This window comes from Ailuropoda melanoleuca, chromosome 3, assembly GCF_002007445.2.
Source record: "Ailuropoda melanoleuca isolate Jingjing chromosome 3, ASM200744v2, whole genome shotgun sequence".
Taxonomy (NCBI): domain Eukaryota; kingdom Metazoa; phylum Chordata; class Mammalia; order Carnivora; family Ursidae; genus Ailuropoda; species Ailuropoda melanoleuca.
Window position 1 is genome coordinate 83,158,002 of NC_048220.1, and position 26,794 is coordinate 83,184,795.

The following is a 26,794-nucleotide window of genomic DNA, read 5'->3' on the forward strand; positions in this document are numbered from 1 at the left end:
TAATAAAATATATTTAATATATAATATATATTATTATATATAATATATAATAAATATATATTATTTTTATATATATATATATCCCCCACCACCACAATAGGCCAGATTTGGCCCATGGACTGTAAGTATGACCACTGTTGTTATAAAAATTTTTCCTGGAAATGTTATTTGTTTGTTTTTAAAAAGGTGGGGGGGGGGGTCCGGAGGAAAGAAGTTGGCTTCTAAATTCTGTGATAGATACTCCCAGGAAGCTGTTCTCTCTAGGAGTTCTCTGTACTTGATGTGCTACTCTGAAATGCCTCCCTTGCTGTTGTCTGGCATCTGACTGTGGGAACGAGATTCCATTCCCCTTTTCGAGGCCTAACTACACTTAGAACTCCATGCACTATGTTATATCTCCATGCAAAATAACTCCATTTAACTCTCAGCGTACCACCCCAGCGTCCTTTCGACCCAATTTTAGGTTTTGAGTATCTTTCCTTAAGCAGTTTTATTTGTAAGGATTGATATTTTATGAATTTTATTCTTTCTTAGAGGTCTTCTAAAGATCAAAAAGTAAATGTACCTTTTTTTTTTAAAAGGAAAAAGAAAACCCTTATTCTATCCTGCAACTACCATGTACATCCACTAAATGCTTTAAAAAATCCAAGCTATATTATGTAATTTTCATGTTCTTAATCTCCTGTATCTCATTAACATTTTACTGTTTCATCATTATTCATAGTTACTCATCAATGATTCCCACCTATACCAAAAAAGACTAAACAAGAAAACAGGAAAGTGATGGAATCACAAAAGCTTATGCATGCAACAATGAAACAGTCACACTTTAGTTTCTCTATTGCATTGCCCAAAGTATTAAATCATCTTTCCAGAAAGTATGAAAGATTAAGGGTAACATCTTTGTAGTCTGCTTTTAGTAGGGTTGCTTTCTTGAGCAAATAAAAATATAGGACACCTGAGTAAATTTGAATTTCAGATTTTTTTTTAAGTTTTTTTAGTTTAAATATGTCCCATAGAATACTTGGGATATACTTGACCATATTAGACTCTAAAGATGGTGGTGAAATTGATCTCTACATGAAACTTCAGACTCTTAAGACTTCAGAAACTCAAATATCAATGGATACACTAACAATGAATTTCTATGACAAAAAAGAAATACAGTATTCTTAATCAGAAATAACATCACCACAAATATTTTACAAGAACCTGGGCAGTCTCATTTTGTTAACAGAGCTAAGTATTCTTTCATGTTTTCTGATGTTTGAACAGTGCAACAAACTTCATAAAACTCAGGTTTTTAAAAGAGAGGTTTTAGTAAATACTAAAATCTCTAATAAATTTGTTCTTCATTATTCCTGTATTTTTACTTCTGTAAATTATTCATAAAAATGATTTAAAACGCTAAAAAATACAAAGGGTCCACTGGACCCAGATGATAAATGGTGATGACTCTTTTACTAGGCACATTAGGGGTTAGGTACACCTAACATGAATCCTCCTGACCTTGGGAAGCCTAATCATACTGGTTGCCTAAAATATCTTTAGTGTCAGCCATTACCAAGACGACTTACCATGTGTATTATTCATACTATCTCAGGGCTATTTATCATTTTTTATCATGGTTCTCGAATCCCCTTCAAACTGCAAGATGTTGCCTGTGCACAGACTCTAATCCAGTTCACTTTTTTTTTTAATGTTTTTTTTATTATATTATGTTAGTCACCATACAGTACTTTCCAGGGCAACAGAAAGAGTTATCAACACACAATTGACTTTATATAAACTATAGACAATGTGCTGGGAATGGTGCTCTAGAACTTTTTCTTATCTTCTTTCAAGTTCATACCTCTACCTAAAAGCAACTGTGCTTGTGCTTCCAATCTTCTTCATGAACAGAGCAGGAAAACAGCATTCTATAATGGGGTCTCTTCTGGAGACAGTCTCCTGCAGTGTTTTCTCACCTTTATATGTTTGTAAGGTGGCGGCTTCTTGTCATTCTTTCGGTCTTCCTGCAGCTGTCTTAGCTCTTTTTGGGCCTTTAACTCCTCAAATCTTGCTGCAGCTTCCTGAAGAGCTAAGAAAACACACAGCACAAGTCACTTAACCTTGGGTGGAGTTATTTATCTCGCCTTTTTTTCCCTTTGAAGTTGGAGAAAATCCATGTTTTACACAAAAATCAGCCAGCACTGGGGTGCCTGGGTGGCTCAGTCATTTAAGTGTCTGCCTCCAGCTCAGGTCATGATCTCAGGGTCCTGGGATCAAGGCCTGCATAGGGCTCCCTACTCAATGGGGAGCCTGCTTCCCCCTCTCCCCCCCCCACCTCCACTCATGCTCGCTCTCTCACAAATAAATAAAATCTTAAAAAAAAATCAGCCGACACTATATGGAAAACTAAGAAGTACATATGATTGCTATTTTCAAGTTAATTTATAGTCCCAGGGTATTCAGATACAGCATTAAGACAAAAAATAGGGGCGCCTGGGTGGCACAGCGGTTAAGCGTCTGCCTTCGGCTCAGGGCGTGATCCCGGCGTTATGGGATCGAGCCCCACGTCAGGCTCCTCTGCTGTGAGCCTGCTTCTTCCTCTCCCACTCCCCCTGCTTGTGTTCCCTCTCTCACTGGCTGTCTCTATCTCTGTCAAATAAATAAACAAAATCTTTAAAAAAAAAAAAAAAAAGACAAAAAATAATCTATCACTACATGGCACAATATAGACTACCACCTTCAGAGGAATATTTAAAACAAAAACAAATCCAGCTAAATGATCTGAAAAAGCCCACAAATAACATCTTCTAATGACAACGAGACTGCATCTGCTCAGCAAAGTCACTGTGCTTGATTAAGCCTAATTCTTTCCTCAGTTCTGAACCTCCTGCCTCCAGAAACATTCTGTCTCCTAGGTGCCAAGTAACATGCATTCCTCTGGAAGAAATTCAAAGTTGAAGTTTTCCTCTCCTTCTTGCCTAATTCTCTAAATAGCATCTGTCCTATTCCTCTCCTAAGATTCATTCTGTAAATATCAACTATTAGCTGTAAAGATATATAGATCTTCATAGCTGATTTGTATTCAAGTCCTGTACTTTCATATGCTTAAAAGATTATAATATCTTAGAAGTCCAACAAAATCTTAAGATTCTCATTCTTTTCCACTTAAAACAAATTTTTAATTCATTCTTCTTTTTTAAAATTCATTCCTTGTAACCTAGATTAAAAATTCTGAAAAGAACTCCAATTCTACCTTTTTCCTCTCTGTAGCTTTCCCCATATTCTGTCAATTCTTTAAAGAAAATATCCCCTTTGGTCCATCCCCTTTTCTCCATTTCCCTGTTAAACATCCAACAGAGCTTTTGTTGGCTGGAGTCCTCTAAGTTGGGGTTTTTTTTGTTTGTTTGTTTTTAAATAATCACTCCTTTCTTCATTCTACTATCCAGCATGTCCTGCCTAGTCTGTCTACTTAATGTCTATTCAAGTACCCATCATCCTCTCCACCCCAGGGACACTTCACCGTGCCAATCTTGTCATCTCTGCCTGGAACTACCAAAACAGCAACCTCACAGGCATCCCTGGCCACAGGCTCTCACCTTCTATGGTCCCAAAACTCAAAGATTTCTAAAAACTCTGCTCTGACCATGTAACTTACCTACCACCTTTTCAGGCTAACAGTCCTGTGTTCCCCCAACCCCATCTTAAACTATACCACATAGCTAGAGGTCACTCACTCAACATGTTAGATTTAATGTATGCTTTCACATGCGCTGTCTTCTTGTTAACAACATTTTCATTTGTTAACTTCCTCGCCATCAGTGTAGGGGTGAAGTGTTTGGATTCTATTGCTAGAGTTTGAAACCTTCCTCTATCACTTACTGGCACTGGCACCTTGGGCAAGTAATTTAACTTTTATGTGCCTCAGTTTTCTCATCTGTAAGATAAGGATAATGACATCTAACTTATACTGTTGCCACAAGGACTTAAAGCAGAAAACAAACCGAACAGGGCCTGGCAAACAAATGACAATTATTATTATTAAGATTCACTCTTCAAAACCACTTAGAAAAAAACCAACCCATGACTTCCAAACTTTGATCCCCAGCACAGTTACGCTTCCTCTTGGTCTGTTCCCATAGCATACCATACACAGTTCTGCCACAACACGCAATGAGTAACATTTTGACTGCTTGTATCTGTGTTCAATTCCCCCATAAAAACATGTATTCCTTGAAGGCAGAGGCACCCAGCCAGCCCAGGGTTGAGGCACAGAAAGAGCAGAATCGGGATGCCTGGGTGGCTCAGTCGGTGGGTGTCTGCATTCGGCTCAGGTCATGATCCCAGGATCCTGGGAATGAGTCCCACATCAGGCTCCTTGCTAGCAGGGAACCTGCTTCTCCCTCTGTCTGCCACTACCCCTGCTTTGCGTGCACACTTGTTCTCTCTCTCTCACAAATAAATGAATAATATCTTAATGAATGAATGAATGAATGAAAGAAAGACAGAGGGAAAGACAGAGGGAAAGAGAGGAAGGAAGGAAGGAAGGAAGGAAGGAAGGAAGGAAGGAAGGAAGGAAGGAAGGGTGGGTAGAATCCCAGAGATTCAGGGGCGCCTGGGTGGCACAGCGGTTAAGCGTCTGCCTTCGGCTCAGGGCATGATCCCGGCTCCACTATGAGCCTGCATCTTCCTCTCCCACTCCCCCTGCTTGTGTTCCCACTCTCGCTGGCTGTCTCTATCTCTGTCAAATAAATAAATAAAATCTAAAAAAAAAAAAAAAGAATCCCAGAGATTCAGCAGGATCAGACTTGTGGTATTCCTTACAACTTCTCCTTCTCCCCCAGCCTCCGTGGTGTCCAGCTCTACACAAGCAAAGACATTGGTCAAGTGGTCCCTGACCATCTAAGACTACAAGACTCAAGAGCCAAGCTCCTATAGTGTTAATACTAATAACCTTTATCTACACAGAAACCACATGGCCAATAGATAAGTGAGGACCCACTGAAACGACATGAGGCAAACGGAACTTTTGTGAAACTTGTTCCCTATGGACATGATTCTCATTCGCCATCCAGGAAGTTTCGCCTGCTTACTTTTCTTTGAATCTTCACCTTGAGAAAGTTTCACCTGCTTAGAATCTCCACCTCACCATACAAAATCTATATACTTCAATGTCCAAATATATTCGATTAACAAGAGATACCTATGCTGCCTTTCAAAGGACAGCTAGGAAGAAGATAATTATCATTAATGGGATACCAACTATGTGTTCTGCCAGTTGATGTTTTTATTACCTCACTGAATTCTCAGAGCAACCTTTACTCATTATATAGTAAGATAAAACTGAGGCTCATAGTTGACTCAACCCTGTCTACCCCAAATGTCCCCACTCTTTCGCTGCTATGCCAGCTTTAAAAAAATCTCGGGGCGCCTGGGTGGCACAGAGGTTAAGCGTCTGCCTTTGGCTCAGGGCGTGATCCCGGCGTTATGGGATCGAGCCCCACATCAGGCTCCTCTGCTATGAGCCTGCTTCTTCCTCTCCCATTCCCCCAGCTTGTGCTACCTCTCTCACTGGCTGTCTCTATCTCTGTCAAATAAATAAATAAAATCTTTAAAAAAAAAAAAAATCTCCTCTGATTCAGAACATCATGCTTTGACTTTCACTATACCATTTTGCTCTGTTAACGTCTCTGTAACTTCCCTGGAACAAAGACAACTCTTAGAGATTCTGACTCTTGTCTAGCAAACCACAGGGCTTAAGCTATGAAACAGTCCCAAAGCTCCAGTACTTGATAAGATGCTGAGAAAACAGAACTGCTAAGACAAAAACCTCCCTCAAGGAAATTCCTGTTACATAAAGATTAGGCTCAAAAATAATAAATAATGTGGATCAACTTTCCTATAAAATCCTGTAGCTGACCCAGAGAGCAGAACACAGCTGCTAATGGAACATATGTGAATTCTAACACATAATAGAATAGACACTTGGGTCTATAGATACAGAATAGATATAGAGGTCTGTGTTGGCCTGAGAAACAAAAAAGGATAAAGTTACCTTTTTTATATGTCCCGTCCACTCCTTTGCCCATCTTATCCTTGCTGCTCACATCCCCCTCCATATAGGGAAAGACTCGGGCCTGATGCGTCCACAGATAGTCATTAGACCCAAAGAAGAGCACAGGGAACTCGCCCACATCATGTCTCATCTTATCGATATTGGAAGGTACAGCTCGAGGATGGCAGATCTCAGCTGGCCACCACCTGGGAAAGGTGGAAACAAAAGAAGGAAACCTTTAGGAGACTGCAAGACACTAGGAAAATGACCTACCTTAGGACAGGAATAAGGAATAGCAGTGTCTGCCTATCTACATGAAAGTCCAACCTAGTGCATTTTTACAATCTAACTAAAGAATAAGTCATACGTACTGAAAACATGAAAATGGCCACTCTCACAGACGTGCTCACATATACACTTTTTAGACTCAGTTATTTTACTTTAAGGAATCTACTAAGGAAATAATAATTTAACAATAAATAATAATTATCTCATAGAAGATATAAACAAAGCTTTGACTATAATGTTCACTGAAGTATAGAAGAATGAAAACCTGGAAATAATCTAAATGCTCAACATTTAGGGAATGATAAAGGAACTACAGTATATGATACAACAACATACAATTTGGCCTTTAAAAAGTAAAAGTTTCAATAATTGTGAGGGGTACAGAAAATAACACCAAGAAATGCCCCCTGAAAATAAAATAAAAAGCATGTAAATCAATGCTTTATATCCACTTTAGGAAGACAATTTGGCATTAGCTATTTAAGCTGGAAACCCCTTTCCTAGAAAAACTGTGCATGTTCAATAAGGAACATTGACAAAATGCTCATAGTCCAAAGAGGAGAATGGATAAATGAACTGCACTATATTGTGAGATTATATCAAGAAGAAATGTAGAACAACAAAGTATGACCTAGAGTACTGCACTAACTGCTATAAATCTCAGGAGCATAACAGTAAATGAAAAATGCAAGTTGCAGGAAAATACAGCAACAATTTCTTTATGAAAAGGTCTAAAACATGCAGAAAACATTATACATTTGGTAAACCATTACAGCAAGGCAAAGGAATAAAAAACACAAAATGCAGAATAGAGATTACCTCTAGGGGTAGGGAGAAAGTGGATTCAGAAAGGGTCATGGAGGGAGCCTCAAAAGTACCAGCAATGTGCTATTTCTTTAAATGGGAGGTACATATACAGATGTTCCTGATTCTTTTAAATCATGCATGTTATATTCTTTTGTATGCTCCATGTTTAGTAAGAATAATTTTAAAAAGGAAAAGACACAAAACTGAGTATAAAATATAAGGCCAATTATTTTGAGGGTATATGTGCTGGTATGTCTCTAAGTAAATATGTCAAACTGTTAGCAATGTAATCTTCCTTGTTTGTTATGGTTTGCTTTCATTAATGAATTTTCTACAGAGAATATGTATTATTCGTATAATCACAAAATATAAAAGTGAGTTTTTTTCTTTTATAATGAAAATTAATGGGGAGAGGGGTAGACCTTGCCTAATAGGAAAATTTAAAAAAAAAAAAAGAAGAAAGAAAGAAAAGAGAAGAAAAGAAAAGAAAAAAGAAAAGAGAAGAAAAGAAGGGAATTAAGCACTGTATCTGAGATCCAGAGAAACAGAGGATAGGATGGTAAAAGAAATCACTGCCAATCTCCTTTATGTTCACTCACCTGTATCGTCCAACTTTTACCCAGACAATTTCCCTGTAATGTGGCTTTTTGCCTGCCTTACAATCATTGCAATACCAGTTTCCTTCAGGGATATCAATGTTCAGGCATTCACGATGAAAAGCAGCAGGGCAAGAATCACAGCACAGAAGGCTGCCTCCTGTGGGAATCAAAAAATCCGGCATTCAGAATTACAAGGCTGCATATAATGACCCAGCTGAAACAGCTTTTGCTCCTAACCAATTATTTATCTCCCAGTGAAGGGCTTAGTAATTTAATTAGTTATTCAGAAAGACTTTTCTACAAGAGCACTTATTCCCTCTCCAATATTCCTGTGAATCACAACCCTGAGGGTTTATTATAGTCACAGCAAATAAACGGGAGATCCTACTGGCAAAATTAGGTTTGGGCAGTGAGGTCAGAAGTCAACCTCTCAAAGCCAAGTATGTGCATATACACATTTCTTTCTCTTCACTAAAAGACAACACGCTAAATTTTCCACAACAAACAGTAAATAATCACTATTTGAAGACTAAACTAGTGAATAAATGGCCCAGTAATGTCTGACACATAAGTAGTCCCCATGCGGTCAGTTCCTTCCCTCTTTTTAAATTACTAACTCTTTAATCTTTTTTATGTTTGGCACTCTGACACCTATGGGCTATTTTCAGAATAACATTTATAAATGCTTAAACCTAACACATAGATTAAAAGGACACTGTTACATTAAGGTATAATCATCAAAATGTTAGAACATGAGATTAGAGTTATATATGTTTCTTTGTAATACAAAAATAAGATCTAGCACTGACAATGATTGCAAAATATTTTAAGGTATCTACAACCAAAATATCTGTGATTTTCACTGGTGACAAAAATAATAGGTACTAATGTGGTTAGTTGCCTAAACTTCAGTTAAATAAATGTTTTCCCCTCTCCACTGAGGTTTTTCAAACAGGATAATTACATATATTGCAATGATAATGAATCTTCACTTCCTAAAGATTTTCAGAGTGACTCAATTTATATATCTGAAGCTGAAATCCTCATGTTGCAGACTATAAAAAATTTCAGATAAAGAGGATTCATACTTAAGGAATATAATAAACACCCTGTTATCTTATGCCAGAAATGAGCATATTTCAAATATGCTAGACTCAAGCATGTAACTCCAAGTCTCATCCTGAAGAGTTAGTGGGGTGATAAAGCCTTAGCAAGTATATATCCACATCCATCTGGGTTTTACTGTGCCCCTTTTGTCTCATAATATACTATAAAAAACTTAAATTTTGTGACACCATCCTACCCATGCTGACTTTTTCCTTTTCTCAATCATCTACAGCAGGCTCTTAAAACAAGCTCTGGGGTGTTTATTTTCTTGGGGCCAGGACTGCGTGCTTAAGACCCAACTCCTTTTCAATTAGAGAAGCTCTCCTTTTCTCCCTGTAGTATACTGAAGCTTGATTCAGTGATATTTCATTTGGAAAAAAGACTGTTGCTACAGTAAGTTTGAAGAACTTGTTCACTCAATATATACAGCCTGTACTCTCTGCTCTGAAAATCATATTTAGCTATTCTTGTGCATTTCATTGGGTGAGTTGAACAATTTTAGCATGGGACATAAAAGTGATGTACAGTCACATAATTTACCTACCCCAAGAATATACCTTCTAGAATATGTCCTATTTATGCTTAGTTATCTGATTACCAGTATAATTTGCCAACTATATGGACTTGGTAGAAGAATCTTCCTTTCACTAAGCTGGTTTTCATAACACACTAGAAATATTTCATGTACGATAAGGCTCTGCACTAGGCCTTAAAAGGAGGTTATATAGCATGAAAAGAAATCTGCACATAAGAATACCCACTGAAGAAAGGCTAAGGACAGAGCTGAGGGGAAATAGTGGCAAACAGTTTTGCAGGGAATGACATAATATGATATGAGATGAGAGAGAATATGAGAAAAGAAATCAACAGGATTAATCTGGATACATGGATGGGAGGTAGGCAGAAGTGTTTATCTGGTGGCAGTAAAGGACATGTATAGGAGAAAGACAGTAAGATAAAAGAGGGAAAATGACATGAACCATCAAAAGAAGCCAAAAGAGGAAAAGTGACATTTCGTGGAAGAGGTTAAGAGAAAAATTTTAAGCACATTGCTGAATTCCAGGAACTGGTTCCTTTCAATTTAGCAGTTTACCATATTACTATCCTAATACTCTGAATGATCACCTTCAGCTTTCTCCTATACATGGGCAAAAATGTCCTAAGGCTCTATTCTTTCCCTGTTGTTCAAAAGCAGGAGAATCTTAGATAGTAGCACCAGCAGTTCTCAGGCTTTCTGGTCTCAGGATAACTTTATACTCTTGAAAAATGATGGAGATTCCCAAAGAAGTGTTGTTTATGTAGGCTAAAAATACTGAACTTACTAAACAGAACCAAAACTAAGAAATTTTTAAAACACTTATTAATTCACTTAAAAATAACAATAAATCTATTATGTTAACATAAATAACATTTTTTGTGAAAAATAGCTGTTATTTTCCAAAATAAAAAATTGTTAGAGAAAAATAGGTGTATTTTCCAAAATAAAAAATAGTTAGTGTTTAACATTTTTGCAAATATTTTATTTTTAAAGATTTATTTACTTGAGATAAGAGGGAGAGAGAGGGATAGAGCACACGACACAGCTGGGGGAGGGAACAGGGAGAGAGAATCCCAAGCAGACTCCCCACCAAGCAGGGAGCCCAACACAAAGGCTCAATCTCATGAACCCCAGATCGTGACCTGAGCTGAAACGAAGGATCGGACACTCAACCGATTGCACCACGCAGGTGCCACTCAACTTCATGAGTGCTTTAACTTAACCATCAGTATGCAACAGAACCACTTTATGTGTACTTCCTATTTTATCATAACAGAATATTAAAACAATATTCACCTGAGGGTTGAGATTTAATAAAATTAATAAATTTCACTCAAGGACATTCTTATGTGAAACTTCCTTTTTTTTTTTTTTTTTTTAAATTGAGAGTGTGTGGTGACACAGAATACAATGACTGATTCTACTTGTATGGTTTAAAGCCACTGCCTTGATTTGTATTAGGTGCCAGCAGTCTTACCCACCACTGGTTTTGAACCATCAGTGCAAATGTCAACAAACTATAAAAGGCATGTAATATCTTATTACTATTATGAAAAGAGTTATGATTTCATGGAAGCCCCTAAAAGGGCCTCTCTGGGTCCTTACCCCTTCTCCAAGATCATGGATCACACTTTGAGGGCTGCTATTGCAGCTAAGTTTCCTAGGGGACTCAGTTATCATTATGAGTATCCATTATTGGACTCGGCAGCTTTTCAGTTAGAACGCTCAGTGTCAGGAATGCCATCACATGGGCACCCTGACTTTAAACCATCTCATTCATTTCACCCCACTCTGGAATTAGAAATGGTCTAATCCTGGGACACCTGGGTGGTGCAATCAGTTAAACATCCGACTCGGAATTTCAGCTCAGATTATGATCTCAGGGTTGTGAGATCAAGCCCCACCTCAGACTCCATCCTGGGTGTGGAGCCTCCATAAAATTCTCTCTCTCTCTCTAAAAAAAGAAAAAGAAACGGTCTAATGCCCAAAGTGCTTCATCATCCCATCTCCAAGAAATGTAGAAAACTTTTGGAGCTTACACTTCAGCCTCCCAGAAACCTGTTTTTAGTCTAAGACTAGGATTATAGAAAGTTGTACTTAAATGCTATTAAATACCAGAACTGTCATCATTAACTTTCTTCTGAACAAAGGAAGAGTGGTACGATAAAGCAGCAGTGCTAACCGCAAGACTGTGTTATAGGGAGCAGGGTTATTAGAACAAAAACAATGCCCGCTTTGTGAATTAAAACATCTCTACACCAAAGGTGCCCTTTCTATCCACAGCTGCACTGAACATTGTTTTTATTTATTCTATATTAGTAGCATAGTTTGAGGATACAAACCATGTCCTGGTGTAAATTCTAGTCAGTTAACTTTTCCTTAAATTGTCATGTTAACGTAAATCTAAGAACACACACAAAAAAGTCCAAATTGACCATTTTCAATCACATAAAGCAGTCAAAAAAACTTTTTTTGGCTTTAGCACTATTTAGTATATCCAAATTTATCAAAAGGGATGCTCATTCAATTACACATGTTGACTTTTCAAACGAGTCCCTCAGAGGGCACCTGGGTGGCTCTTCAGTTGGTTAAGAATCTGACTCTTAATTTCAGCTCAGCTCATGATCTCAGGGTCGTGAGATTGAGCCCTGCATTGGGCTTGAGCTGGGTGTGGAGCTTGCTTAAGATTCTCCCTCTCCCTCTGACCCTCTCCTCCATTTGAGCACATGCTCTCTCTCAAATAAATAAATAAATAAACAAACATAAAGTCCCTCAAAATGTTCATAACCAGCCAAGTTTTCATGAAATTGCATCACCATTAAGTATTCAAAAACAGAAAACTGAGTTGTTCCCCCCCAAAATTACTAATCAACAAAATTTCGTCAATTAAAAAAGTAATGAAGAAACTCGGTAAGAGAAATGGTGTCACCCTTAACATCAGAAAAAATTGTGAAGCAACGTCCACAACAGTCTTAGAAAAGAAATATACCTTAAACGTTTTATAGCAACCCAACACAGGCTTATGGTATACAAGGCAAATGACGAATAAACTCAGCAGAGAATTACAGCACCTGTGGGCGTATCCTAGAAGTTCAGTCCACCACAAGAAAAATCAGAATAAGGAAATGTGAACTATAAAAACACCACAGTAAATAGAATGGTGATGATGACTATGTCATCCACTTATAATAACTAATAAAAATCAGGCTGGAAAAATGGAAAGAAAATGTATGTAAGCATAACACTGACTATTCTAAAGGAGGAAGTATGTTTTAAGTTGAAAGAAAAAAAAAGATATAAAATTTATTTTTCCTCCACCTTAGAAGAACGTTTAGGAATTAATATCCCTAACAGTGAAGAAACATTTTACAGACATTTATAAATCCCTTCATTTTCTCTGTTTCATCCTTTTAAATTCATGAATAAATGATTTAACAAGAAAGAAACACAATTGTACGATATAATACTGTCTTCTAGAACTGTTTCTATCTAGATATCTACCCCTGCTACCTGGATATGTGCACAAATGTCTTAAGTAGTATCACTTAAAATTAAGCAATGTTTTTTTCTGATGGTGGGACTTGGGACAATTTAGGATTGATCAATCATTCATTCATTTCCTCCCTCCAGTTTATCCTTCCTTCCCGCCCCCCGCCAGCTTTATTGAGCTATAACTGATTTATAACATTGTGTAAGGTTAAAGTGTACAACAGAATGACTAGATATATGTATATACTATGAAATGATGGCTGAAGTAAGGTTAGGTAACACATCCAACACCTCACATAGTTACAATTTTTTTCTTTTTGGTGGTAGTGAGAATTTTTAAGATCTACTCTCTTTAGCAGCTTGCAAATATATAATACAGTATTATTAACTAGTTACCATGATGTACATTAAGTCTCCCAAACTTACCCATCTTCTAATTGGAAGTGTGTACCATCTGATCATATTCACCCATTTCCAAGGGTGATTTTATTCCCTTTCCCTTGTCTTTTTATTGTTTGTTTATCTTATTTTTTTAAAGATCTATTTCTTTGAGAGAGTGTGTGTGCACACATGTATGCACGCGGGAGTGGGGACAGGGGAATGGGCAGAGAGAGAAGCCAAAGCAGATTCCATGCTAAGAGCTGAGCACAAGGCAGGGCTCGATCCCACTATCCTAAGATCACAACCCGAGCCAAAACCAAGAGTCAGATGCTCAACTGACTGCGCCACCCAGGTGTCCTTCATTTGTTCATCATTTTAATAATAATAAGGTCATTATTCAAAATAATAAAATAAAACCTCTTCCTACTGGGGAAAAAACCCAAGTTTAAACGTTCTGCTATGTTATCACTAATTCAGGACATTACTTCAGTATTTCTCTAGTAGCAGTGTGAAGAAAATTATTTTTGTTGCAATTAGTATACTGTATTAATCTCTTTTTAGACTATTCATACATTAAGCAGCCATGTCTTACCTTCTGAGCATACAAAACACCAGCTAACATTAACATGCTCGTGATTTCGGCAGCCCCGCCTAGGTGTAAAGTGATTAGGGCAGATGATACTATTAGATGCAAGAATCTTGGACCCGGCAGCCAGGCAAAAGTCATTGGCATGGTATGCCACAGGGCAGCGGACACAGCGCATCAGACGACCTAAAATTACAAGAAGCAGGAAAACCAGGAGTAAAAGAAAAACAAAAGAGATTAAACATAAAAGCAACATGAGTTACTGAAATCTCTTTGTCAGCACTGATAAAATGTCACTAATACAAGGAAGCACTACTACAAGGGATCATAAAATAAACAATTCACTATGAAAAGCTCAGATGCGAGCTATGTGATAAGTTGCCACATGGAGTCACAACCCACAACTGTTAGGCGAGCCTGCCTCACCAAGGAAAGCCCTACTGAATCCATTGCCCTGATTCCTAGGAAACCTGCCATCAGCCTGAAACTAAATAGGGGGATGTGCACAATCAGAATAAAAGGTCAGCTAGGAGAAAGACTAATGCTTGCTTTCGTTGCCTGGTACTGTGTGATTCTTAAAGCCTAAACTTTTAGGTAAATGAAACTTTTCACCCCTTCCAGATAAAATATGTCCTCTAATATACATCACCTACTAAAAACCATTACCAAACCACCTAAATGCAAACTATAATAACTGAAAAGGGTAAGGTAAACTGATGGTTAAACTGTAATTTTGATCAAGTGAGTGAAATTACTGTATTTAAGACTGATGAGGTCTACAGGCTCAGGAAATCATATTATAAAACGTACTGCCGTTCTAATTACAAGAAAGTCAAAACACTGGTAAATTTTTCCTGCTCAATCCCCTATGGGAGAAGTAGGGGCTCTTTGCGCATACAAGCATTTAACAGTGGAGACACATTTGGCTTAGGAAAAATTAGTAAGAGATCCCATTATTATCCAACAGACATAAATGACTTTCTTCCCAATGAGAACAGACTTAAAAGCTTAACTCTACCTATATACCCACAGGCACTTTTGGAAACTCAGCTCTCAACCTAACTATAAAGCAGGAAAGAGGTTTCGGGATAGAAGTTTCCAATTTAAAAAAACGAAACAATCAGCACAAAACAAAACCTCAATCCTATCCTAAATTCATGCCTGAATAATATCACATCTGACACACACAGATATAAAGGGTCCATAGGAAAATAATGCACTTTAGTCTAATGTAGTAAGGGAGAGGAAGATGTATAGCCGAACACTTTCTCAAACTAAATATCACATGAAATCCAAATATTTGAAACCACCACATAACAACAGGGCTCCACAGAAGACAATGTGGGAACCACTGGAATAGTCCATTATCTTCTTCTCACATAAAATGCTGGTGCTCTGACAAAAGCTAGAGAGGCCATGAAGAGCCATGCCACATCGCACCTGGAAATACAAACTACCAATGAAACCAAGGTTTTACAATTAGACGAGTCCATGTGAGAAACCCATACCTTTAGATGCAGAAACACTGGCTGGATTAGCAGCATGGCAGGTTATACAGATGTGAAGGGAGCACCGGAAGCCCTTGTTCTGCATGACAGTGGGTGGATACTTCTGGACACATTCTTCATGGTAAAACTTTCCACACAAGGGCAAAAGGCACCTTTTAACATCTTCCCCACTCTGCTTACAAACAAAACAGGTATGGATTCCTGGGAAACAAAAGGAAGGTAAATTAACACCAATTTAAGAATTCATCCAATGCTGGGGCGCCTGCGTGGCACAGCAGTTAAGCGTCTGCCTTCGGCTCAGGGCGTGATCCCGGCGTTATGGGATCGAGCCCCACAAGGCTCTTCTGCTATGAGCCTGCTTCTTCCTCTCCCATTCCCCCTGCTTGTGTTCCCTCTCTCGCTGGCTGTCTCCATCTCTGTCGAATAAATAAATAAAATCTTAAAAAAAAAAAAAAGAATTCATCCAATGCTAAACCATTAGATAAAAAGTTTGTTAAGTACACAATTCTGTACCAAGTTCCAATATGGGGTGGGGGTGGGGGGGCTCCGTACCACCAAGCAATTCTCCAACACCAGCTGGGTGTCTTACAATTCAACTGAATTCTGAGACTATATACCTGGAGGTAACATCATATCCCACAGGTTAAGGACTCAGTTCTACAAGATGGCCCTTGCCCCCAGCTTTAGGTGCCAGTCTCAAGTCCAGGCTGTCACCTATACTTCTGACTGGCTATAAATCAGAGGTTGATTAATTTGCTAGAATGGCTCAGAGAACTAAGAGAAACATTTTATTTACTGGATCACCAGTTTATCATGAAAAGATGAAACTCATGAATAGCTAGCTGGAAGAGATGCACAGGGCAAGGTAAGAGGAAAGGGTGTGGAGCTTTCATGGCCTCTCCAACAGCCCCACTTTATTCTGAATCTCCACACACCCACCAACAATCCAGAAACTCTCCCAAAGCAATCCTTTCAGGTTTTGATGGGAGACTTCACTGCATAGGCTGATTAAATGATTCACCTGGGGACTGACTCAACCTCCAGACTCCTCTCCTCCCTAGAGATTTGGGGAATAGGACTGAGAGTTCTAGCCCTCTAATCATAAGGTTGGTTCTCCTGGCAATCAAGCCCCCATCCTCAGGTGTGTCTTTTATTAACATAATAAAACACACACAAAGGACATCTTTATCACTCTCACCACTCGGAGAGGCCAAGGTTTTGAGAGCTCTGTGCCACAAGGGAAAGACCAAAATATGTATTTATTATAAATCACAATATCACAGTAAAGAACCCTGTGATCAGACTGACACCATGAACCTACTACTGAACAACCTTAAGATCGTTACTAAGTGAGAATTCTTGACAGTATATGCTTGCTTATGTGACACAACAGAAGTACACATTACCTACAAAGCATTCCTGCCAGAAGAAAACTGACCTGAAATTAATCCAGCCTCTAGATCTAACTACAAGTTTCCAGGAAATATGGAAGATAGAGCAACAAATTAAAAGGACACCTCAAAGATGCAATCAACCAAATTTGCAATGCGGAAAATTTGGCAGAACAGATGACCGTTGTCTCAACAAATAAATGACATTAAAAAATAGGATGGGGGTGTACTGTTGTAGATTAAAAGAAATTTAAGAGATATCAAAAAATACAACAAAGGCAGTCTTACTTGGATCTTGATTAAAATACTGTAAAAATACATCTTTGAGACATATGGGAAAATCTGAAAATGGGACTAGGCAGTAGGTGACACATAGAAGTTCCTGTATAATTTTGCTACACATCAGATTTTTTTTTAAGTTGTGTTAGACCTTTTGAAATATATGGGTAAAGCACTGGGTATTATATAAGACTGATGAATTACAGCCCTGTACCCCTGAAACAAATAAAAAATAAAGAGAAATATATGGGTAAACAGAGGCAGAAAACTGATAACTACTGAAGCTAAATGGTGAATATGTGGGGATTCCTTACACTGTCCTACTTTTGTAAATGTCTGAGGATTTCTGTAATACAAAGTTTAAGAAAAGGGTGGGGGGAGAAGAAAAGAAACGAAACAACTACCTCTCTCTGAGAAGCAACACAGAGTAAGGGAAAGAGCCCAGGGTTGAAAGACAGACCTGAATATGAATCTTGCCCCTGACACCTGCTGGAAAAAGGAATTCATTTAAAAACAAACAAACAAACAAAACCCCCACCTTACCTGCAAACAATAAGATCACCCAGCTAATAACGATTTTAAGAAAAAATTTTAATTATCCATTTGGAAATAAGCAAACTACATACTGCCTGATGACATAATTAAACTGGAATAACCTAAATTATGGTGTGGTCACTCCATATTAGGAAATAGGGTGAGCCATAAGCAATAAGAAATGACTCCCTTATTCTTACTCTATTCATCTTGACTAAAACTAGGGTAAAATCTGCTACCCTCAAAAATAACAGCAACTCTACCTCATGTCATATATAAAAATTAATTCAAAACAGACCTTAGACATAAAGATGAAACCTAAAACTATAAAATTTTCATTAGGAAACAAAAAAAAGCTTTGTGATACTGGGTTATGCAAGAATTCTTCAATATGACACCAAAGCAAAATCTCTAAAAAGAACAAACTGATGAACAACTTCATATTCAATTAAAAAACTCTTCAAAACCAACCCACAGACTGGTAGAATAATTCAGAAGTATGTATCTGATAAATAACTTTTATCCAGAAATATATATAATGAACTCTTAAAACTCAACAGTAAGAAAATAAACAACCTAGGGGCGCCTGGGTGGCACAGCGGTTGGGCGTCTGCCTTCGGCTCAGGGCGTGATCCCGGCATTATGGGATCGAGCCCCACGTCAGGCTCCTCTGCTATGAGCCTGCTTCTTCCTCTCCCACTCTCCCTGCTTGTGTTCCCTCTCTCGCTGGCTGTCTCTTATCTCTGTCAAATAAATAAATAAATAAATCTTTAAAAAAAAAAAAAAAAAAGAAAGAAAATAAACAACCTAATTAGAAAAAAAGATTTGAACAGATACTTCATCAGGGAAAACGGCAAAAAAGCACATTAAAAAGATGCACAATATCATTTGTCATTAGGAAATGCACATTAAAGCCACAATGAGATACCACTATACATCTGTCCAAATGGCTAAAATTAAAAAGACTGACAATACCAAGTGTTCATGAGGATGTGGAAGAACTGAAACTCTCATACATTACTGTTAAGAATGTAAAATGGTACGAACACTTTGGAAAACAGTTTGGATGTTTCTTAAAAAGTTAACATATACCCATCATGCCATTCTGCCCTTACGTATTTACAGAAGTAAAAAGAAAATGTATCCATACAAAGCCATGAATGTTCACAGCAGCTTTATTAATAATACCCCAACCTGAGAACAACTCAAATGTACATCAATAGATAAATGAATAAACCATGATACATCTGTTTAATGGAATACTATCCAGCAATAAAAAGGAATGAACTCTCAGTACCTACAACAATTTTGATGAATCGCAAATTAACTATGCTGAGGGATGGTTTCACAGGTGTATGTACACACACATGTCAGAATTTACCAAACTACACTTTGTGCAGTTTATTGTACAGCAACTATACCTCAATAAAGCTGTTTTAAGAAAGAGAATGAAATACTGATACACACATTAACACAGATGAGTGTCAAAAACATTACGCTGAGCCAGACACAAAAAAACTACATATATTTTGTTCCACTTACATGAAACTCTTAAAAAGATAAATCTAATGTGTAGTTACAGAAAGCAGATCCTTGTTTGCCTGAAATAGATTGGGGGCGGGGAGAATGAGGGGCATAAGGATCAACTGAGACTAACTACAAGGGAACTTTCTGGAGTGATGGAAATGAAATTTTCTGAATCTTCATTGTGGTTGTAGTTACACAGGTGTATATAAATTTTATCAAAACCTATCAAAACATTAAAACTAGTGCATTTTATAGAAGGTAAATTATACTTCAGTAAGGTTAATTCTTTAAAAAATACCTTTGCCATAACTTGTTCAGAGAATATCACATTGTAATAAAGACTAGCAAAAGTGGATTATCTGTACAAAAGGCAAGATCTTCCTAAGATTAGGATAAGAGATATGCACATACCTAAATTTTTTCCCCTATATTTCATTTATAGGGCTTGGATGGCACTATTTCCCATAATGATCACAAGCCCACTGTGCAGGAGGCAAAATAACCCCACAACTATCTTGTCTTCCAGCTTTTATTCCCACATTGCTAAAAGCAGTGGCAGAAAGAGGAGATAACTCAATATGACACAGCCACTGATTCACAGACAGAAGTTAATTCTGTCTCTTGTTCCCATAGGGGCTACTCTAAACCTATACTCTACCCTTCAAGTTAGAAACCACCTTTCCCCCAACATTCTCACCAAACTAAGAAAAAACTTTGGCTTCCTTATTCTGCCTCCCAACTCCAAGGTACATTCCTGTTTTATCTTTTTCGTCTCTTCAAGACTATTCTCTCCAGTCACTTTGTACCTGCACTCCACTAATTCTTCCCTCTCCTGTTGCAGGAATTTATTTCCCTATGTGGTTCTTAACATTCATCCTACAAACACTTTCTTACTCTTGACCCTAGAATATCCTCCCTTCAGCTACTGCCCTCTTTTCCATGGATATCAAGCTTCTGTTAAGTAGTATATACTGCTACCTATTTGCCCTTCAACCAGGTTTAGTGTGGCACCCTCTGACAAAAAGTCAAGCCTTTTCTCACCGCCAAATATAAAAGCCTCTCATCACCCCAGAACCTTCTTGGTCTCTTTGCCACATAGGCCCCTGCTGACGACACCTCACTCTCCCTGGCTTCACAGACATTCTCTGACTAGCTCCTCCTCACCCTCCAGTGTTTTTTTTTATGTGAGCACTTTTGTTGGTCTTTTTGTTGGTCTTTTTCTCACTCTCCAGACGCTTTCTCCCTGAGTACTGAGTACTTTTGTTGGTCTTTTTCTCACTCTCCAGATGCTTTCTCCTGGGGCAGGTTCATTCACACTTGGCGGCTTTAATGACTTAGGAGTGTAACAGCTTTCAGCCCCCATTTTTTCTTACTACTTAAATGCTGGAACATTCACATATAACGCTGAAGAAAGAACAATCTCCTTAGCATAGCCTGTGAGGTACTTTACAGGTGGTTCCATCCACCATTCTTAGTTTCTGACCCTTTTCTGATCTATATATTATAACTCTAAAAATATGTCTTTCCTTTTTTGGGTAAACAGTTTTGTTGACATATGATATACACACAGAAAAGTACAGCATCCTAAGTTTACATTTCACAAATAATCAGAAAGAAAACACATTTATGTAATCACCACTCAGCTCAATCCAGTAATCCAGAAACCCTCTTTGTCACTACCAATGCCTCTTCCCTAAAGTATCTTAAACTCTAAGCATGCTAACTTATGCCTCCTATTTCCCAAATATTCTATACTTTCATTACTGGACCTTCTTGTCCTTCCCCTCCCCACACCAATTTCCATGTCTCTTAACTCTGGGGGCGCCTGGGTGGCACAGTCGTTAAGCATCTGCCTTAGGCTCAGGGCATGACCCTGGCGATCTGGATCAAGCCCCACATCAGGCTTCTCCACTAGCAGCCTGCTTCTTCCTCTCCCACTCCCCCTGCTTGTGTTCCCTCTCTCGCTGTCTTTCTCTGTCAAATAAATAAACTCTTTTAAAAAATAAATAAATAAATTAAGCCAAACTCTGTTATCTTCCTCTGTGGAACTGGCTCATCTTTGTTCACTTATCACTATAAATCTCTTTCTACTACAATCCTTTTGCTCTATATTATACTATCCATTCATTATTCACTTGGTATCTTTTTCTACAGGCAAAGATCACACAGCACCTATCTGCATCTGTACCAACTAGCCCAGTATTGCCATAAAAAAGTGTCTGCAATAAATGTTGGGACTTTTTCCTGAAAAACTTAAAACTCAAACCCTCTTTGGAAGAAAACCCATCTATATCTACTTCACCTGTGCGACATTCATTGCAGATAAATTTTCCTCTCGGCATCTCAGTTAATCCAAGGCACTCCAGGTGGAAAGCCCCACAGCACTGAGCCTCACACAACAGCAGCTCACCCAGTTTCTCACAGTTCTGTTAAGAGAAAGAAAACAGGTATGTCTATAGAGAAAGGATTTTTGAAGTCCCAAGCAGAAGGCCTTCATGAAGGCAAAGATTAAGCAGCAGCTTTCCAGAAAGAAGAAAGCCCACCATTTATTCAGCCAATATTTAATGATTAACTCCTGTATGCCAGGTTCCACAAAGTTCCTGGCTCTCATGGTTCACATATTCTAAGGATTAAAATTACAAGTAAACAAACAAATGGGAAAGTTATCAGATAATGATAAGCATTAAGTAGAGAATTCAAATAGCTACTTTGGATTGGGTGATTGCGAATGGCCTCTCAGACGGAGTTCTGAACTACAAGTCAGTCACATGATCTGACAGAAAGCCCGGGAAGACAAGTACAGAAAGTCCACAGACAGGAAAAACTGTATCATGTCTGAGAATCATAAGGAAAGTCAGTGGACTAAAGTGAACAAAAGTTAGAAGTGGTAGAAGATGAGGTAAGAAAAAGGCAACAGCCTGACTGTGTGGCCTTACACATTACACTACAGTTTCAGATTTTATTCTAATTACAAAGGTGTGCCATTAGAGGGCTTTAACAAGGGAAGGCTAAAATCAGATATTCATTTAAAAACAGATTCCTCTGATTACTACATGGAAAATGAGTTCAAGAATGAGAAAGGTGAGAACAGTAGCAAAGAGACAATCAAGAAGGCTACTGTAACAGTTCAAACAAGAGATACTGGTTAGCTAGACTTGGGTCGTAACGGTCCCGAAGGGCTCTACTCAGGTTTGAACAACATCTGAGATACATCTACAACCATCTCAGAGAGGTCACCCTTCTGAGACGATCTCATCTAACACAGGGTGTCATTTATGACAGGGCGTTAGGAAATAAAGATCTGGCTCTGTTGCTTTCAAAATATAAGATTTATGAAAATTCTACAGATTTCCAACATTTGTTACTTTCATCCCTCTAACAGCCTGACTTTTTTCCCCATACTGATTAGCAGGAAAATACTAAAAATGAAAGAGTCTTACTGTGAAAGACAAGAAAGAGGAAGGGCGACTAGGTAAGTCTAGTATCTTCAAGAACCCAAAGAAACAACAGGTCTTGGCCACTTAACATCAAAGCTTAAATAAACAAATGAGTAGGAGAGCTCTGGGGAAAAATGTCAGAGGGAGCCAGGGATTAAGAGCAGACAGAGCCCAAGGTCTTAATCAACCTACAGTAAAAATTAGTCTTACACTTTGGCTCTTCCATTATCCCCTATTCACACATATAAATTGACAAATGCCATAAATATTACCTACTTTGTTTTGTATATTCACAGTGCCAGTGATACCAGCTTTTATGTACAATAAACAAATTCACCTTCATCATTTGAACAGGAAAACATCAATTATGGTATATATCATAGAATGTTTTCAAATTAAACAAATGCTATGGACTAACCCTTTAATTGGGATGACTACGTAATTCATCTTTCAAACTGGTAACCATGTGAGTGAAAGGACATGATATTAATAAATTAAGCAAGGACAACAGATTTAAACAAAGATGATCCAAACAATCCAGACCACAAGGCAACTACCCTTTAACCATTTTTTGTTGATAATCTTCGTGGCCATATAGTCTCTGAGGACTAACACTGTGCTTGGGTGCTGATCCAAATATGATCAACCTTCTTCATGTAACAGTGAAAATGAAGAAACAAAGAAACTGAGCTGAAATTTTGTTGTTCATCATAACATATTCTGGGCTTTGGTTAACTTTATTTTTTAGCTGTTTCAATAAGAAAGAACAAAAAAAAAACCCTATTATCTTCAAATTTTTATAGGCCAGCTTTTAAGAATTTACAAAAGTAAATCAAGCCCATAAAAAAGAGAACATAACCAAAGCATTCATTTAATTGACTCTACTCCCAAGTCTGATACAGGCTCTTTACAGAGAGGCAACACAAACAACATTGTGGTTAAGACTAAATCCAGATTGCTTGAGTCTGAATCCCAGCTTTGCTATGTGACTTTAAGCAAGTTATGTAATATCTCTGTGCCTCAGTTTTCTCATCTATAAAAATGAGGATAATAATGGTAATCTACTCCACAAGACTGTTATGATTAAATGACCTAATAGTTGTAAAAGTTTCATTTTAATTTATTTTTAAAATTTATTTATTTTTCTGGAGTGGGGGGAGGGAGAGAGAGAATCTTAAGCAGGCTACATACCCATGCGGAGCCCAATGTGGGGCTCAATCTCACAACCCTGAGACTATGACCTGGGTGGAAATCAAGAATTGGCTGCTTAACCCAGGCACCCCTGGAATATATATAAAGTGATGGAAACTCTTGACACACACAGTGAACACTGTATAAATACTTATTAAGTAAATATAAAAAGACAGGTGGTAGGTTCTCTGAAGTCACTACTTGAAAGCAAAAGAAATCTCAAAGTGAAAACTTCCCTTGCAACATTCCTTAGAAACCCAGAGATTCTCACAGCATGAAACGGACAGGAAAATGATCTTTAAGCAATCACAGATTCACCTTCTCCCATCTCAGACCTGCTCATGGCATCTACTCATGGGTAACAAGGACAAGTGGTTCACCAACACTAAATATTTCTTTTCCTTTCTCTTTTTGTGAGAAAGGGTAAGACTTAAATCCTTAAAGGGAAGTGACTCCACTGGAATCATCCAAGAAAATGTTTATTCTAACCATGACTGGGTTATCAAGAGAAGATGGAGAGGGCTTCTCTTAAAATACAAGCAAGCAATCGTAATGCAAGTGGGCAACATCCTCTACCTGACAAACATTCTCCTTGAGTGCAGCTCCTCCGCCTCGTTCGCCCTGCAGCTTTTTAGATGCCGGCATCCCATGATCGTTCTCTACACCCTCCTCAACAGTCTCCTTGGGGCTTGCAGCCGTTCTGTGTGTCATCAGTTCTCCCTTGCAGAAAAAAAATAATGTCCCACATCTGTATTATTGATGTCTCCTCCATCTGACCCCCTCCCTCTGGGCTGCTATTTGTCTAGCCATTAAGCACTTACAGATGTTCAGCCAATCACGCGGGCGGACTGCATGCAATGTTAGTTCTAACCCTGCTGTGATTGGGCGGGTAGTGGGCGCCTCATGCCCTGCCACTAACTGCTCTGAGGCTGTTCCACTGGAACTTTTTGAGCTGTTCCATTTTAAGGTTTCACTAAGGGAGAGAAAACATTCTTAAGTTTATTTGATTACTTATTTGTCCTTCCAAGATCAGTGTTTCCTAAATAATGCCCCCCTTGGGCATTCTATTCAAATTATCCTGGAAAGAAACACTCTGTATCATAATGTGTAAAGCTGACCTCTCACCTGTTCTAATTCTCCTTTAACTTGAGTTGAAAAGCCAGAGACAGCATCAATGACTGCACTGATGCTCTACAAGGAAATGGTTTTACATCTACCTTTGCTTCCTTAAAGCCAATGTTTACAAACATTATTCTAAAATTAAGCAGTTGATGGTCTCAAGAAATAAGCAAATGAGCTTCCCCTCTAATTGTAGCAGTCTCAACTTTTAAAGGGCAATATCCAAGTTCATTCAGATCATATGGCTACTTGTTATTGTAATCTTTGGTTTTAGAAAAAGCTTACTTCGTAATGAAAGTTATAAAATTTATCAGACACCTAGAGCATAGGCTGTGATCTTTTAAAAAGATCATAGCCATAGTTGCCATATATGTCTTCTCATGGCTATTAATTAGCTGTTTCAGAACATTATTCTTAAGTAAACTCAAGGGAAAGAGGGGTGTGGCCTCTACTGTGAAGAGTAGATTTTCTTTGGAAGGTCAAAAGATGAGGAACTGAGTAATACCTCTGAGGTCAGAGTTTCTTTTGATGAGTCGTCATTTTTCATTTTTTTACAGTACACCTTGGCTGCAGCATGCCTCTGTCGTTTTCGCTTCCTTGGTTTATCAAATATCTTGGTAGTGCCTACGACAGGAAAACATTCGTTACCTACTGGCTATTCACTCATGTGTCCAAGAAATCCTATCTTCAACTAAAAGGACCTCATAGAATTATATAATGTTAAGAGTAAAAATCCAATCTTAAAGTCCATTTAATTCCCCAACCTAGTAGATGAGGAAAAAAGGCACAGAGAGGAGGAGACTTACCCATGACTATGTAATTAGTTGGGGAAATAGCTACACATATATAAATTCTGTCTCATACAGATTAAATGGTAAATGAATAAATAGGTTAAAGCAATTTCATTTTACATGATTGAAAGGAAAGATTTCATACTTCCTCAAAGGACTTTAATATCCTATAGACAGGGAGGAAATATATTTAGTAGTCAGGAAAAGACACTAAAACCTGACCTCCACAATTAAAGACAGTAAATTATATCACTATGATTTAAGGATTAAGATGAAAAGCTGAAATACAAAAATTTGGCTTGGGGAAAGGGGAGCCCTCCCCCAAAACATTTAGTGGCTTAAAGGATATTCACACAACAGTACTAAAATCTTGAACATCCAACAAAATAAATGTATGATCTAATCTGGCATATTTATAAAATGAAATTCTAGTCTCTCCCTCATTGTCTATTATACATATTTCAACTTTTCGTTACAGAAATATCAAGAGGAATCTCAAGTGATATTTCATAAAATGTTCCAGGATAATTAGGCTAGGTTATCAACATGAAGTCTAGACTTTAGAAAACTGGCTTAGTACTCTTTCTTGGGACTGCCTGATGGAGATGAAGAAGCTCTGCTATCAAAGCTGCCAACTGCCTATGACTAAAAGAAGAATTCATATGATAGCAGAATAAAGGTTCAAACTTCTCAGGAGCTGAAACAGTTGATGAAATTTACAAAAAATAAAGTACAGGTTGTATGTTTTATAAAAACTATAAAAATATAAGAGCTGATATTTTCAAAGTTTTTTTTAAAGCAAGTGAGCAAATTGGTGACTATGAAATTATATATGAAAACAAGCTTAACATAAGCTAAGATACTACTTGATTTACTTATTAGAAAACTTAATAGGGGCGCCTGGGTGGCACAGCGGTTAAGCGTCTGCCTTCGGCTCAGGGCGTGATCCCGGCGTTATGGGATCGAGCCCCACGTCAGGCTCTTCTGCTGTGAGCCTGCTTCTTCCTCTCCCACTCCCCCTGCTTGTGTTCCCTCTCTCGCTGGCTGTGTCTATTTCTGTCAAATAAATAAATGAAATCTTTAAAAAAAAAGAAAAAGAAAAAGAAAACTTAATAATCATGGGTCATATTTATAAAGATGTGTTCATTTAAGGGGCGCCTGAGTGGCTCAGTTGATTAA

General features: G+C 38.0%; 1 protein-coding gene across 2 annotated transcripts in view; it reads right to left on the minus strand.

Annotated features, from left to right (window-relative positions):
• NSD1 (nuclear receptor binding SET domain protein 1) overlaps window positions 1-26,794 on the minus strand; it is a 132,805-nt gene that overhangs the window by 18,814 nt on the left and 87,197 nt on the right. For both annotated transcript variants that reach the window (XM_034656669.1, XM_034656670.1), the window contains 8 exons: window positions 25,330-25,448; window positions 24,282-24,425; window positions 21,380-21,503; window positions 15,347-15,547; window positions 13,845-14,024; window positions 7,738-7,894; window positions 6,044-6,249; window positions 1,968-2,080 (listed from right to left, as the gene is read on the minus strand). In XM_034656669.1, the coding sequence (XP_034512560.1) occupies window positions 1,968-2,080; window positions 6,044-6,249; window positions 7,738-7,894; window positions 13,845-14,024; window positions 15,347-15,547; window positions 21,380-21,503; window positions 24,282-24,425; window positions 25,330-25,448 (1,244 nt within the window). The remainder of the gene's footprint in view (window positions 1-1,967; window positions 2,081-6,043; window positions 6,250-7,737; window positions 7,895-13,844; window positions 14,025-15,346; window positions 15,548-21,379; window positions 21,504-24,281; window positions 24,426-25,329; window positions 25,449-26,794) is intronic.